We start from the raw sequence: 13,680 nt of genomic DNA, 5'->3' as shown, positions 1-13,680 counted from the left end.
TGCCATATACTCCCTTCCCTCAGCGCTGGCATCCTCATAAAAATCACCAGGGAGACAGAAACCCTTCTCCCTTCTCTCCCAAAGGGTTTCTACAGAACAGGTATGTGACTGCTTGGGGGCTGGCGGATACCACAGCTCAGCTGCCAGTGCTTTTCTGAGGATAAACCTCCAAGGATGCTCACCAAGTAGAAGACCGTTTTGCACCAGCGGGGAAAAAGGAGAAAAAAAAAAAAAAAAAATCATTGCACCTTTTATGATACTGAATAAAAGGCTTCAGGAATTCCTGCTTGAGTGGGTGGGAATAAGAATTGTACTAAGGCAGCGAAAGACTCTCCCTCTCTGACATCAATACCACCAACACATCACACCACCTCCAGTTATGAGGTGGGGCTTTTGATCCCTTTCCCGCACTGCTTTGCTTGTCCTGCCACCTCCCCAGCACTAAGAGCAGGGCAGACACTGGAAGAGAACGCTCTGTGTGCAGCTGGAACTCAACCCATAAAAGAGCTATTTGCATGGAAATGACTGCATGTTCACACTGTGCCCAAGGTTTCCTTACGTGCTGAGGAGGAAAGGATGGAACATACAACTCTGCCTTAGTGTAAGGAAAGTCAGAAACTGAAGCAACAACTGAAACTGAAGTGACTTAATAGCACACATCATGATGGAGCCCAGGACATTTCTTTCTGTGTAGTTCACCTTTACAATGACTGCACTATGGATACCAAGGGTGCTATTAAGCTTCACTGGCGCTGACCGCAAGAGTTTGCTGGGAAAATTCAGGTTTCCTGCTCTGTCCTGTAACAACCAGCGCCTGTCTCCCAGGCTCAGAGAAGCTCCCAGAGCAGCTGCATGAACCATCTTGAACCAGCATGGGATTGTGGCTCATGCTGCAATTGGAGATGCCCTCTGCCTGGTTCAAAGGCAGCTGGCTTCCAACTAGGGGATGGGCAGGACACAAGAAGGAAACAAGAGCAGACAAGAAAAGCACTGCTAGTGAGTGAAGGAGAGGCAGTCCAAGGCAAACCCAAGGGAAGGGCTAAAGGGAAGAACTCAAAGGCAAAGCATTACCTCCCCAGGTAAAGGAGACAGCGGCTGTTCAGTGCACTGCTCCAGGCACAGTACCCACACTCAGTTACCAAAACACGGGAGGTAAGGGACTGTGGCTACACACACCTTCTGTTTGGCAAGGCAAGCAAGTCCCTCCCTCACTTCCTACACATTTTAACATGTTTCAAGGACTCTGCTGAACACCAGCTCTGAGCACACCAGTAAATTTCTACAAGTTTCTCTGCTCTACTATAACAAGAAAGGAACAAAAGGATGCAAAAGCTGCTATAAGTTCAGCAACTATAGGTTACAGAAGGCAAGAGCTGTGTGCCAGGCACCAATGTAAGCAGCCTATGGACCAGCCATCCCACATCCCTTAAAAAAAGGCCTTTACATAATTGATGGATTCAAACTTCCAGTGAGAAACAACCAATATCTGCTGGCCCACCAGGTACTGAGCCTGGAGACAAGAAATAAAGACAAGCTAGCAGTCCTCTCCCAGCTCGTCCAGCGCCTAACAATGACTTGTCATCCTCAGCTCCGACTGATTAACCTTCCAGGCACAGATGATACACTGGACTGACAGATGCAGAAAGAAAGGGCGCTGTGCACAGACCAAGTGCTCAAACATCTCACTTATTCTATTTGTGACACCAACTCAACTGGTGCTCTCCAAATCAACAACTGTGGAGGAAAGAGGAGCACTGGCAAAAAGGAAACCCAAAGGAAAGGGTTTTTGTGTGTGTGTACCTCAACCCAAAGTCAGTATTTTGTGCAATTAACTCCTAGAGCTGGGCTTCTCAGGAAAGGCCATGCAAATACTTTCTTCTGTAGCACCAAGGGAATGAACCTGTTTGACCCACTCCGCTATCTTATAAAATAGGCTGCCATGCCTGAGGGGAACTGAGGTAATGATGGATCTGCTTTTAATTGGCCTTCCAAGCTGTATATCCCACTTCAGACTAGATATGAAGGGTAATGCCAATTTCAGCTTCTCTGGACTAGCTAAGTGCACAAAAGGCTGTTTCCAATAAAGGTGGCAGGAGCTACAATCTCTTCTGACTTGGATTTGTATTATGATAGGCTTTCCTGTAAAAAAAAAAAAAAAAAAAAAAGGCCTGAGAGGACCCAGCATGACAGGCAGCTTAGCCTGGCAGCCTAGGAGGAGGTAAGTTATGAAAGCAATGGATTACAGGCGTCTCAGCTGCAAGCATTACTTCTTCCTCAGGTTTCAGTAGCAGGGAAGAATGCAGTTGACTGCAGCAAAGCCCTGGCTGATAGCCAGCTAGCTCTTGGGTCTGTTTTGTACATTGGGAATTTACTGTTTAATAAAACAAGATTTCTACTTTTTTCTTTTTATTTTCTACCCTCCATACTCAAGGTACGCTACCAAAATAGAGCTTTTGGTCAATCAGAAATATGAAATAGGAGATTAAGAGATGCGTGGATTTCGGTTCTAGTACAAACCTTAGATCTCTGGCACTTTTTTTTTTTTTCACCTTTTGTTTTTGGGTGTTACATACCATAACAACAGATAGGTTGTTCCAAAAAAAGAATCTAACAGTTTGACAGCTTAAGAAGAAAGCATGCAGTGGTGCATGGCTGGAAGTATCTGGAGCTAGAATAATTGTGTCCTTGTATTAGCAGGCAAAGATTCAGTCACAGCTTCAGAAACCCCAGCACCAATCTCATTTAAAATGGCTCAGTCTGTACAACTCCAGAAGAATCTGAACTGAACTAATTAGCTTGCTTTCACTTTGAGAACTTACCTTCCCTTTGCAGATCTGCATCAGGCTGATCGCATTTGAAATTGTGTATCTTCTCATTGTGGAGTCTTTGATGGCAGGCGTGTAAAGAAGTTCAAAGTAAATGCCTCGATCTATTGCCTTCACATGAAAGAAAGTGATCAAAAATCAAAAGGACAGAAGCACAACAATCTAACAACTGCTGTCTATTATTGATGTAGCTTATTCTCAGTTTAATTGTGCTATATATGAAAAAATTGAGGTGGAATTGTTCCAGCAAGAGCACAGCACAGCATGAAAGGGGTGGGAGAGAGGGCTTCGCTGTACCCCAGATACGTGTACTTGAATCTTGGTATGACAGATAAATGAGGTTTAACAAAGAAATACCAACCACTTACTAATCGTAATTCGCTTTCCACTGTCACAGTTGAGAAGACAGGTAGTGCTGGTCAGAAAGAAGCCTTGAAATTTTAAGGACCCTCCTCCTCTAGCCCCACAGCCTGCTCTAAGCAGGACCACCACTTCCCACAGTACCCACATCTGGCAGATGAGGAATTTGTCCTTGCAAAAAAGCAGCAATGAAGACCCTTCTCTCCTGTCTCACAGTATACTCCGGTATTTGTGAGAATGTTAAATAACAGTAAATCACAGGAGGGATTCCAAATAGTAATACTGATTATATTTTCAGCTGCTTTAAAATCCTTTGCTGTCAGGCGAAGTACCTCACAAAAAGCTTAGTATTCTTGGTTTTGGAAACACACAAAGAAATGTTAAGCAACTTGCTATAGAACACAGTGAGTTAGCAATAAAGACACAATTCAAAGCTAGGAGTTTTGTTCCATGGCCTAGACTATGTTTTCCTGAAATGTTACTCTATACTTAATGCTCATATTATTAAAAAAAAAAAAAAAAATCTAAAAAATGCTGCAATGTCAATACTGTAAGAGAGTCCAGTAACTGAATACAGATGAAATTAATCCAGCTCCCATCCATGCATGACCTCTGCATGCAAGCACAACAGAAGCTATGTACACATCAAATGTTTTACATAGAGCTGGTCCGACATCTGCAAACAAGAAGAGAAGCCTGAATTTATCAAAACCAAAACAGGTGATGGCAATACACCAATTTCCAGTCAAGTAGATTTTTAATTTTATCCCCACCACTTCAGCTGCCTGCCAATCTGTCTGGCATCACAACCACCAAAACTGACTGCCTAGGATGCATAAAACCAGTCTGACAGACAGCCTGCCTTGAAGCTGGGAGTGTGGAAGCTGAGAAGTGGCTTGTAAAGAAAACACCTCCAAAAACAGGGCTTCAAGAGCCACCCAGCTCCTCACCTGGGTCAGCTGCTGGAATTTTAGGCAGCTGGGGTACTTTCAAACAACATTTCATACAAAATTGTTATTCCAACTGGAATGCTGGAATTCCCAATCTGTAGTAAATTTCAAAGTATTACCTTCCGTGTGTTTCAGCATTAATTCTACTCAACTTTAAGTTTTTATTCTAGGTCAAACTTTCTGTAGAAGAGGAAGTAGGATTTCTACCCAATTCCAAATTTAAATTTTTAAGCACTAAGAACTACATTAGCCAAGAATGCCCATGTGGAATGAACCTTGACATATACATAGAGGAAAAAAATTAGTTCATCTACGAGCACGTTCAGATTAAGCTTTCTGGCAAACAACCAACAGTAGGCAGAACTGTGTTAACAAAATATTTGATCCATGCTGATAGTCATCTTGTACCCCACAGCAGATATTTAGCAATTGCACATTTGGTTCATTTGCCAAGATATTCCTTTGTCTAAGTATGGATTCAATACAGTTGTCCTCCAAATAACTGGCACAACATCCTTCTCCCAGATTAACACTGTCATTCACATTCTCCTGTCTTTTAAATCACAGGGCTGTTTATCTATTCTGACACAGCTGTACCACTTCTGGTTTGCGAAGCAGCTTAGTCAGCAATAACACCACATCTCACTGCTTAGCATAGTAGTGGCCTTAAGGCTCTGTTTCCATTCCTTGGGAACACCACTTCTGCCTTCTTAAGTGGGGGATATGAAGAAGAAAAAGAAAGAACATCACCGTGTATTAAATGCTGCAGTGGAGGCCTTAAAGTGAAGGACATCTGAAATAACACTACACATTATGCAAGAAAATAAAAGAACCACTTGGATGGGAATGGTGGGAGTAAAATGGTAGGGAATTCAACTCAGACTGACATTAAATACAGAATTTAACAGCAAGAAAACAATTTAGATGTAAATTTACCATATTCACAGGAGGCCTTCGGAAGTAGAATGGCAGCTTTTCTGTTACATTTATGCATACCAGATCAACATCTACAGTTGTGCAAGCAATCTACAGCAAAGAAATAGGAACAGATTACAATAACAGATATACCCAAAAAATGCATATTCAACTTCAGGTGCAGCGATATTCTCCTTCATTTCTTAATACAACAAATGTTCCACCAGGGTGAGTTCAGGTTTAAAATGAAGAGGTACTATGCCCTGCAGTATGCCAATAAAACAGCAGGGCTACAGGTACGCAGCTAGAACATTTCAGGCTTAAAACCCAAGCCTTCTCTCACTTACAGAACTACTTTTTCAGTAAAATACTGACCAACCCAAAGAAAATATTTATTGCTTTGTTCTTATCTGACATAAGACGTGCACAAGCAATGCTGGCTTTTGGCAAAAGAACTCAGCGGATAACGAAGGACAACCCCTGTTACAAGAGGAACATCCAAGAAACTGCCCCTTACCCATCACACTAATTCCAGTGTAGCAACCATTTGTTTTACAGATTTTTACCAAAAGCAACCAAGAAAAGACTGAAACCGAAGCAGAATGTTAGACAGTGACTGGTGGTGCCGCATGCCCAGTACTGGAGGCTGATCCGCAGGGCATCATCTTCCTGGCTGGGTGGGGAACGTGCAGCCCTTCCTGAAAGCCACACCTCTGGAGAAGTCTCAGGATGGCACTGGAGGTCACAGTTTAAAAGCTTAGCTTCGGACTCACATCACAATTTACAGCCTGTATTAACAGATGGAAGGAACGAACAAAGGGTGGAGAGTCTCCATGCTGACATACAGATAAAATTAAGTACACACAAAAAGGAGCCCTTGCTTTACATATCATCTCATGCACACAAGACATGTAGAAATTATATATGCCTAGCCCCTAAAGATGATTACACAGAGACAGATTAATGTCTGTAAGCAGCGTCGTAACAAAGAAGATAAAACGGGCTGAAGATGTTGAAAAGGAATTTTCTACATGCAGGGGAACTCTGTGCTTTCAGAAACCTGCCAGCAACTACTCCAAATACACCTGGGCCAGGCGCCAGCCATTCATCCCTCCTCGCACCGGCACGAAAGCGGTGGGGGTTGCGGGGAGTCCCACAGGGCAGGGCAGCTGTGCTCTGCTGTAGTGCGGTGCAGGCTGTCGCTTTGCATACTAGTCTTCTAGTTTGTTCACAAGAAATTTGGATGGAGAGCAGAGCCCCAGGTTTAGGAATGTTTCTTAGCTGTGGATAGCACTCTCTCCTAGACAAGAGAGCCACAGACACATGCGGGCAATTCAGAGATCCAGCAAACCACAAGGTTTTTGATGTTAAAGTGTTTCTGCCAGGCCATCCAGACTAAACTTTATCTTCGTGCCCCACTTTTACCAACTCTATTAGGTCAGACACAGTTGGAATCTATTGCATCAGATTAGACTCGCATGTGTAAGTTTAGCCCTACTACAGCCAGTTTTAATCCTTTTCTTATGAGGTATACAACCATCTAGACAGAGGTGATTTATGGGAACATGCACAGTGCGAGTAGCTCTGAATCACGTCCTAGAAAAGCTGCCACTGAGGCCATAAGAAATTCAGGAAGAGAAAAAGCTGAAAATTAAGAAAAGCAAGAATACACATCAGAGACATGCAAGTTGCCTGGTATGATGAGAAAACAAGCCTTCCTAATCAGCTCCATAAACACTGTAAAACTCTTTTCCACTTTGCAAATTAGAGCACAGTGGGAAAGGGAGTGACGCAAATGCCAGGATATCTACAGGATTCCAGTGACAAGAACATTTCAGAAAAACACCACCACGGAAAAACAAAATTAAGAGTCATACTTCCCCATAAGGAGGAACTCCTGCACTGCATGGAAAGTTGGAGAGCAGAGTTCTCCAAACACTCCAATGTTCACCCTGGCTTTGGCTTCTGGACAAGTCACACATGCAGGCAAGTTAAAGCTACACCCTGCCTGCTGAAAGGATCTGAAGTGCAAAGACTTCATACAGACGATGATATGCAGCAGTTACCGAGCCCAGTGCCTGCCCGGCCACACTGCAGGCAGGAGCCCCATCTGCTGGGGAACTCCAGACAAATAGGAATAAATACGTTCACCACTGCTTGGATGGCCTGAGGAAACCTTTGACAAATGTTTTACGAATAAACAATGAAATTGGGCTTTGCACTACATTCCCAGACTTCAGTAAGTAAGTATTTTTAGATCCTCATGATCTTCTAATTGCTTACAAATAGCAGGCAGAACTAACTAATATGATTAAAACAGTCAGAAATCTTAAAAAGTAAAGATTTTTAGAAGCAACAAGGACAGACCTTACTGATGGCATAGAGCAGGCACTCCTGTTGCAGCCCTAAATGATCCTCTTGGGAGATTTAAAAAAGGAGCATGTTCTACAATTATCTTGGCAAACATAGCTTCCTCATGTGCCTCAGGATATAAATTATTTGAAGAATTTGAGTACATCTTTCAGTACACATCACTGCCACACTCAGTCACAGAAAAACTTCCGTGGCTCATGACAAGAGGGCACAGACTAGTTTTGGGCTGTGCTAAAATTAGAGCGTATTTCCAACGGTCACATATTTCTTTCACAAACACAAGAAAAATCCTGTTCTATTTAGAATAATACGAGTGCCAAATTGTTGGTGAGAAAGATGATGCTGTGGAAGTAACGTTATTAACTTTGTATTTTAAAACTGGCTGTTAATTTGTGGTGCAAGACCCACCCTAGGCTTTATGTTTAACACATCTGTGAGTCATAAGAGTCAGAGGTATATGCTGAGACTCCACGTGTAACATCACCTGTGCTAGACTCTCCCTGCTGATACCTCTACAAAACTGACACGGCTCTCCACAGAGAGTTAGAAAACCTAGAAGCTTTAAACAAAAAGACAAACATCCAAATCTGCCCTGAATGTGAACACGTAAGGATGAAGTCTTTCACCTCATACAGTTTGCAAGAGACACACTTGGGTTCCCTCACCAGCTCAAATTGCTGCCAGCACGGAAGCACCGCAGATGGTCTCGTAGACAGTTCTGCTTCCTTCCTAACACACTGTCCATCACCTGCGAGCATCAGCTTCAGCAGTCGCCGCCTGCGCTGGCCCGCCCAGAGCACAGCCATCCTCGTTGTGCCGGCACAACTAACCGCGTGGCTGAACGCTGAATCAGAGCGGGAAAGTAGACCTGCCCACAAAACAACTTGGCAAAAACTGGTTACTTTTCAGCCAAAACCATGTTCCTCAAACCGAAGTGCCATGCAGCTAAGCAAGCAGCTGCACCAGCAGAGCAGACAGGGACCTGCAAAAATCAGCGGCTGTTTACGCCAGCTTAAACTCTGCCGCAACCAAACATCCAGCCACAGAACTTAAGATACAGCTAAAAATAAAATACAGCTACCCTTAAACGAGACAGAGCCCTTTCCCCCAAAAACAGCACTACATGCTCTTGCTGATTACCTGGCTTCAGGTGCTTGTTTTAACACATGATAAATTGACTGATCTCACCTGAGAAGCAAGATGTCAGAGACCAAAAGAAAGAGGCGGAGAGTGACCATCAAAAGTATTGTGCAACTATTCGCCTCTCTCATGCTCCTAAGAGTCCTAAAATCTCCTAAAGGTAAAAAAGTCAGAAATGTTTCATTAAGCTGTAACTGTTACAATTAATGCTTGAATTGTTCTGCTGAAAGATTCTTTAAGGTTCACCTTCTTCTACAGCCTCTTGCTTTGTACTTTACTTGGACAAGATTTCAAAAAGGAGGGGTAATTTAGAAAAATAAAACAGGAGAATAGAATTTTTATCTGTCAAAACAGGTACTCAGCAGTACTAGAAAGTAGCTTTAGCTTCAAAAACAAACAAAAAAAAAGCAAACAAAACCAGACTCACTTCTATACTGACAGGCGCTCTTTGAAAGCAAATTCCGGCACTCCTCCAAAGAGATTCGAGTTTGCTTTTGGTGTTCCTGCGCCGCCTTCATGCTGCTTTAAACTGCACGCCTGCCTGCTGCCTGCCAAGGCTAACAGAGACAGGATGCTTCTACATACTCTTCTGAGTCAGAGCTAATGTTATTATTTATGAGCTTGCAACAGGTCAATGTCACAATTTTAGGTTTTGTAAGATAAAACACTCTGACAAAAAAATCACTTGCTTCCAGATACTGCACTTTTTCAGGCCACCCACATCAGCTATTTGAGAACAATTCAATTAAAAATATGAGAGACGAAGACAACTAACACCTATCACCCAGCAAAGTGAGATCATTCTGCCTTGGATGGTGTTTTAAAACTACAAGTTTTTCTTGTAGGAAGAGTCTATTCAAGATATAGCACCTATAGATAAAAGTTGGAAGACGAAGCGATGCTTGGTGCTGTTAGTAACAGCTGAAAAACTAATGCACATCACTGTATTTAGGTATCACCTCTAAAAATTACAGTAAATATCTTCTTCAGTCAAACACGCTTGCAACACCTTGTTTTTCTAAAATCATAGAAGTGACAGAGTATAGAGTTCTTTGTTCAAAATACTTGCATTTGTATTAACAAAAGCCAATGCAAGAAACAAGTGTTGGGCTAAGGTGGCAAATTAATCCTAACTAAGGTTTTGAAAATTATTCACACCCCCTATTTTCTCTCACTAGCACGCTTAGAGCGCTACCACTGCTACAGACACCAGCATTTGTTCAGTAACACTGATACAGCAACACCTTCAAAGACTCACAAATTTTGTGGAGGCAGTTTTCAGTTGCAAGTTTGCTCTTAACAGCCAGGATTAAATCTGAGAGAGGAAATGACTGTCTGCCCTTCAAGTATTTCCCCCGGGGTTGCTCTACTTTTGTACAGTCTCAATGGTCTTCTCGGCAGGCAGAGTAACAAACATATCATGAAGTCACAGAAGTGAAGCTACTCTCACTCAGCTTGAGCATCTAAAACACTCAATACAAAACAAACCCAGAAATCTCAGCCTGGCAATGGAGCAAGGGTTGTTGCATTTAATCAGGCATGTTTACTTTCAGTAAATTTATTTTATCTTCTCATAAGATGCAATGACAACTGGAACTAGCTGTTGTTCCTCTTTTGATTTAAAACAAAGAAATAAATAGAAAAATAAAGAGATGAGCTACTCATTTGGGTGAACCTCCAAGAGAAGACCCAAGACTAAAAGGAAGAAGGTAACTTTCAGAACCACATTAGTTCTGCTTTAAAATCCTCCCACTTCCCCTGTCATTTCAGAGACCAGGAACAACTGGTGCTAGCAAAAGACTGCACACGTGTTTTGGGGAAGCTGTCAGAGTTCGAGAAGTTAAAGTTCAAGACAGGAAGTTTTCCACATGTTGATAGTATATATATATATATATCTCAGAAAAAAATAAGGATGTTTTCTGTCCTCACTAGAGAGGAGTACTCAGTGGAGTACAAGAAACGCACAGGAAGCCACTGCACAGCGGCACACGAGTCCGTTCATAGAGGTAGATGCTTTAGACTTTAATCAGTCACCTCAAGGCCTTACGGCCTCCTGCAAACTCTCCCAACCTTCCCAGTCCATCAATTGCCCAGGCAGCCCACGTTGCTTAATTAGCCCCATGATGTGCAGGCCTGTATAAAATGGGAAATAAAATCTAAACAAAGCATGTAGCCAAACTAGCCCAAGGCACTATGAGTTATTGAAGAGTCATTACCGATCAGATGATCGTACTTACATGGAACAGTTTCTCAGTCTTCGGAAATACTGCTATGATGTCATATAACCTTATATTTGCAGATGTTGATCTCTACAAAAGGAAGAAACAGTTACTACCTTAAATTCGGACAAATGCCAAACATATGCACAACAGTTACAATCAAAATAATGAGAAGAACATCCCTTTTTCACTTTCAAGTATTAAAACAAAGCCAATAATCATCCAATTACATGGTATGTCTCTGCAGTGAGCCACACTGTGAAGTCATTCATTCTCATTTTGAGGTTTCTCTCACTCACCTAGTAAAGCTCTTACACCTTTTGCTTTGGATTATGTAGCACCAAAACAGGCACAGGGTTTGCTCATAGTCTTCTAGTTTACATGCAGAAGTCCAGAAATCAAACAAAAGAACTGGTGGGCAGAACTGTTGTCCCATATTGACAAATGATAAACAGAAACCATAATGAGTCTTGTAAGTCTGCAACTCTCCGTGATCATTTTATTTGCTAGAGATGCGGTTTGAGAAATCACTGCTGAATGTTCTATAAAATCCACGAAGTTCTCCTCCTACAGTTTCCAAAGTTTGATTCATTCATTGAGAAAAGGAAATAAAAATTGGCAAATTAAAATACTGAATATACTTACCAAGAGATTACAGTGAGAAGGATCAGAAACGACAAGTGTTAACCGGTTTAAGACTTTAATTCTTTTAGATGTCCCCTGCAAAAAAAGAAATAATACAAAAGACTTGAAATGCTCCAAAGCAATAACATGTGGCAACTTTCATCCTGTCTGCTATAAAAAGAAAATGGTGTCTTGCTCATATTCTTGCCTATACTGATTTTCTAAAGTCTGTAGCTGCACTTCCCTATTTTATATTGATTTATATTTTTGTTTCCCAAAGGAAGGAAGGAAGGAAGCAAGGAAGGAAAATTATGCAGAAAAACTGAGTATGTTTTAATACTGCTATGGTTTCCCAGGTAGGCCCCAACTACAAGCAAAAGCAATTCCTGAATTAATGCATGTCAGTGATTTGAAACATAGACTTGGTTCATTATATGCAAAACTTGCTTCATCAAAACCAGGAAGTTATTTCCAAAACTCATATTTCAAGAATCATACTGTAATTATTCAAATACAAGAAGATTCAAAATTCACACTAAGCCATTTCTTTAATCATTCCTAAAATAATGAAGAGAGCCTACTCTCATATGAGTGTATCATTCTTCCAATGCTGGAAATTTTAACAATCAAGCAATGGAAAAACTTATCTTTTTTCGTTAAAATGTAATATACAAAATCACATACACAAACACACAACAGTAAAACCATAACTCAGAATAATAATACATAGATGGAACGTAACTAGACATACTTGTACAATAGGCAAAGATGGAAACAACTCTGAAGGACATACTGGCTTGACAATTTCCTTAAAAGAGAACAAAACAAAGTTATTCAAAATGTCATGGGTTAAGTTTACAATGTAAACAAAAGCTGTATTCCAATCCTAAAAAGAAATTTGCCCTGCTAACAAAACTACTTCCTAGGGACAACACATGGACCATATTAAAAGTTCACTCCAGCGCAGTTACACTAAATTATAAAAGGGAAGTTCTGTTACAAATTCAGACATTTGTACTTGCATCTAAAAGTGCATTCTGCAGATAAAGCTGTTTGGGAACATGTAATAAAGCACGTAAGTTTACAGAAGAAAACACACTAAAAATAAATGACCCAAACAAAAATTACCTGTTTCTTTTCCTTAAAATCAATGACATGATTAAGAGCAACTGTAGAATATCCCACTGAAAAAGAAATCACACTGTAAGAATATTTTGCCCAGTAAACTAATGGAAATAAATCCAAACAAACCTGTTAAACACTCATCAAAAGTAATAGTCATATGCATACTTACCCTTCGCATTATTTTTTCTGAAGATTAATTCACACAAAAAGTGCTTTAACATAAAAAAACCCCACTGTTGGGCTTTTAAAACACGCCACCCCGACAACACTTAGTCAATAACAGTGCTTTATGAACATGAATAATGGGGTTGGGCTTCCCAAAGATTTTGCCTTAGTTCAGTCCTGTTGATGACTTTCTTTGGGGAAAATGGTTAAGGACATTCAGGATAGTTGTCAAAACCACAGAAAACGCAGAGCTGGGAGAGACAACAGCTACCGGAGAAGGCAAGGCGAGCATTCCAAATGATACTGACAAAATTGAGGGAAAGGTCTCATTCAGCAGGGATCAGAGGAAGAAATACACAAGACAAATCCCTGCCAAGCACTGGGCAGGCAGCACCTGGCTGCACGGCAGTTCTGCAGAAAAAAAAACAATTAGGTAATAAGAAACGGCAGGGGTGAAAATGTGTCCACACTGGGAGAAAAAAAAAAAAAAAAAAAAGGCACAAAAACAAACGAACAAACAAAACCCCCCCACACACAAACGGAAATAAAAAACCAAAACCACCGGAACTGCTACACCGGGATAAACGAGCGGAGCCAGATCCTGCAAGGCACAACCCAGCTCTCCGCGCTGCTCAGCAAGCTGAAGGGGCAGAGCGCAGAGGAGCGAGGGGAAAGCCGACCCCCCGGCAGGCACATGGCGAGGTTCAGCCTAGAAGCGGGGGAAGCTCAGCCCAGGGACGCACGCTGTGCTCGCACCAGCCTGGCGGAGCTGCCGTCGGGGCTCTGCCGCGCTCCTGCCCGGGCCCTGCGCTCCCCAGCCCCGGCCCCGCCGCCGCCCAAGCCCCGGGCCAGCCCCGCCGCCCTGCCCGCTCCCGCCGTGCCCGGGGCAGCGACTCACGGTGCGCTGCGGCCTCTAGTAGGCTCTGCAGGTTCTTCTTGTCCGGTCCCTGCGGAAGGTTCAGGTCGGCGAAGCCGGCCATGCTG

At 42.2% G+C, this 13,680-nt stretch overlaps 1 protein-coding gene across 1 annotated transcript in view; it reads right to left on the bottom strand.

Moving 5' to 3' along the window:
- Positions 1-13,680, bottom strand: part of RPP30 (ribonuclease P/MRP subunit p30) — a 20,936-nt gene extending 7,256 nt beyond the window's left edge. The window contains exons 1-7 of the mRNA XM_065638464.1: positions 13,595-13,680; positions 12,535-12,590; positions 12,158-12,214; positions 11,428-11,502; positions 10,801-10,872; positions 5,072-5,161; positions 2,820-2,936 (exon numbers count right to left, since the gene is read on the bottom strand). Of these exons, the coding sequence (XP_065494536.1) occupies positions 2,820-2,936; positions 5,072-5,161; positions 10,801-10,872; positions 11,428-11,502; positions 12,158-12,214; positions 12,535-12,590; positions 13,595-13,676 (549 nt within the window). The 5' untranslated portion in view covers positions 13,677-13,680. The remainder of the gene's footprint in view (positions 1-2,819; positions 2,937-5,071; positions 5,162-10,800; positions 10,873-11,427; positions 11,503-12,157; positions 12,215-12,534; positions 12,591-13,594) is intronic.

The sequence above is a fragment of the Caloenas nicobarica genome, chromosome 7, assembly GCF_036013445.1.
Source record: "Caloenas nicobarica isolate bCalNic1 chromosome 7, bCalNic1.hap1, whole genome shotgun sequence".
NCBI classification, from domain to species: Eukaryota; Metazoa; Chordata; class Aves; order Columbiformes; family Columbidae; genus Caloenas; species Caloenas nicobarica.
This window is presented reverse-complemented; position numbering and strand designations above follow the sequence as displayed.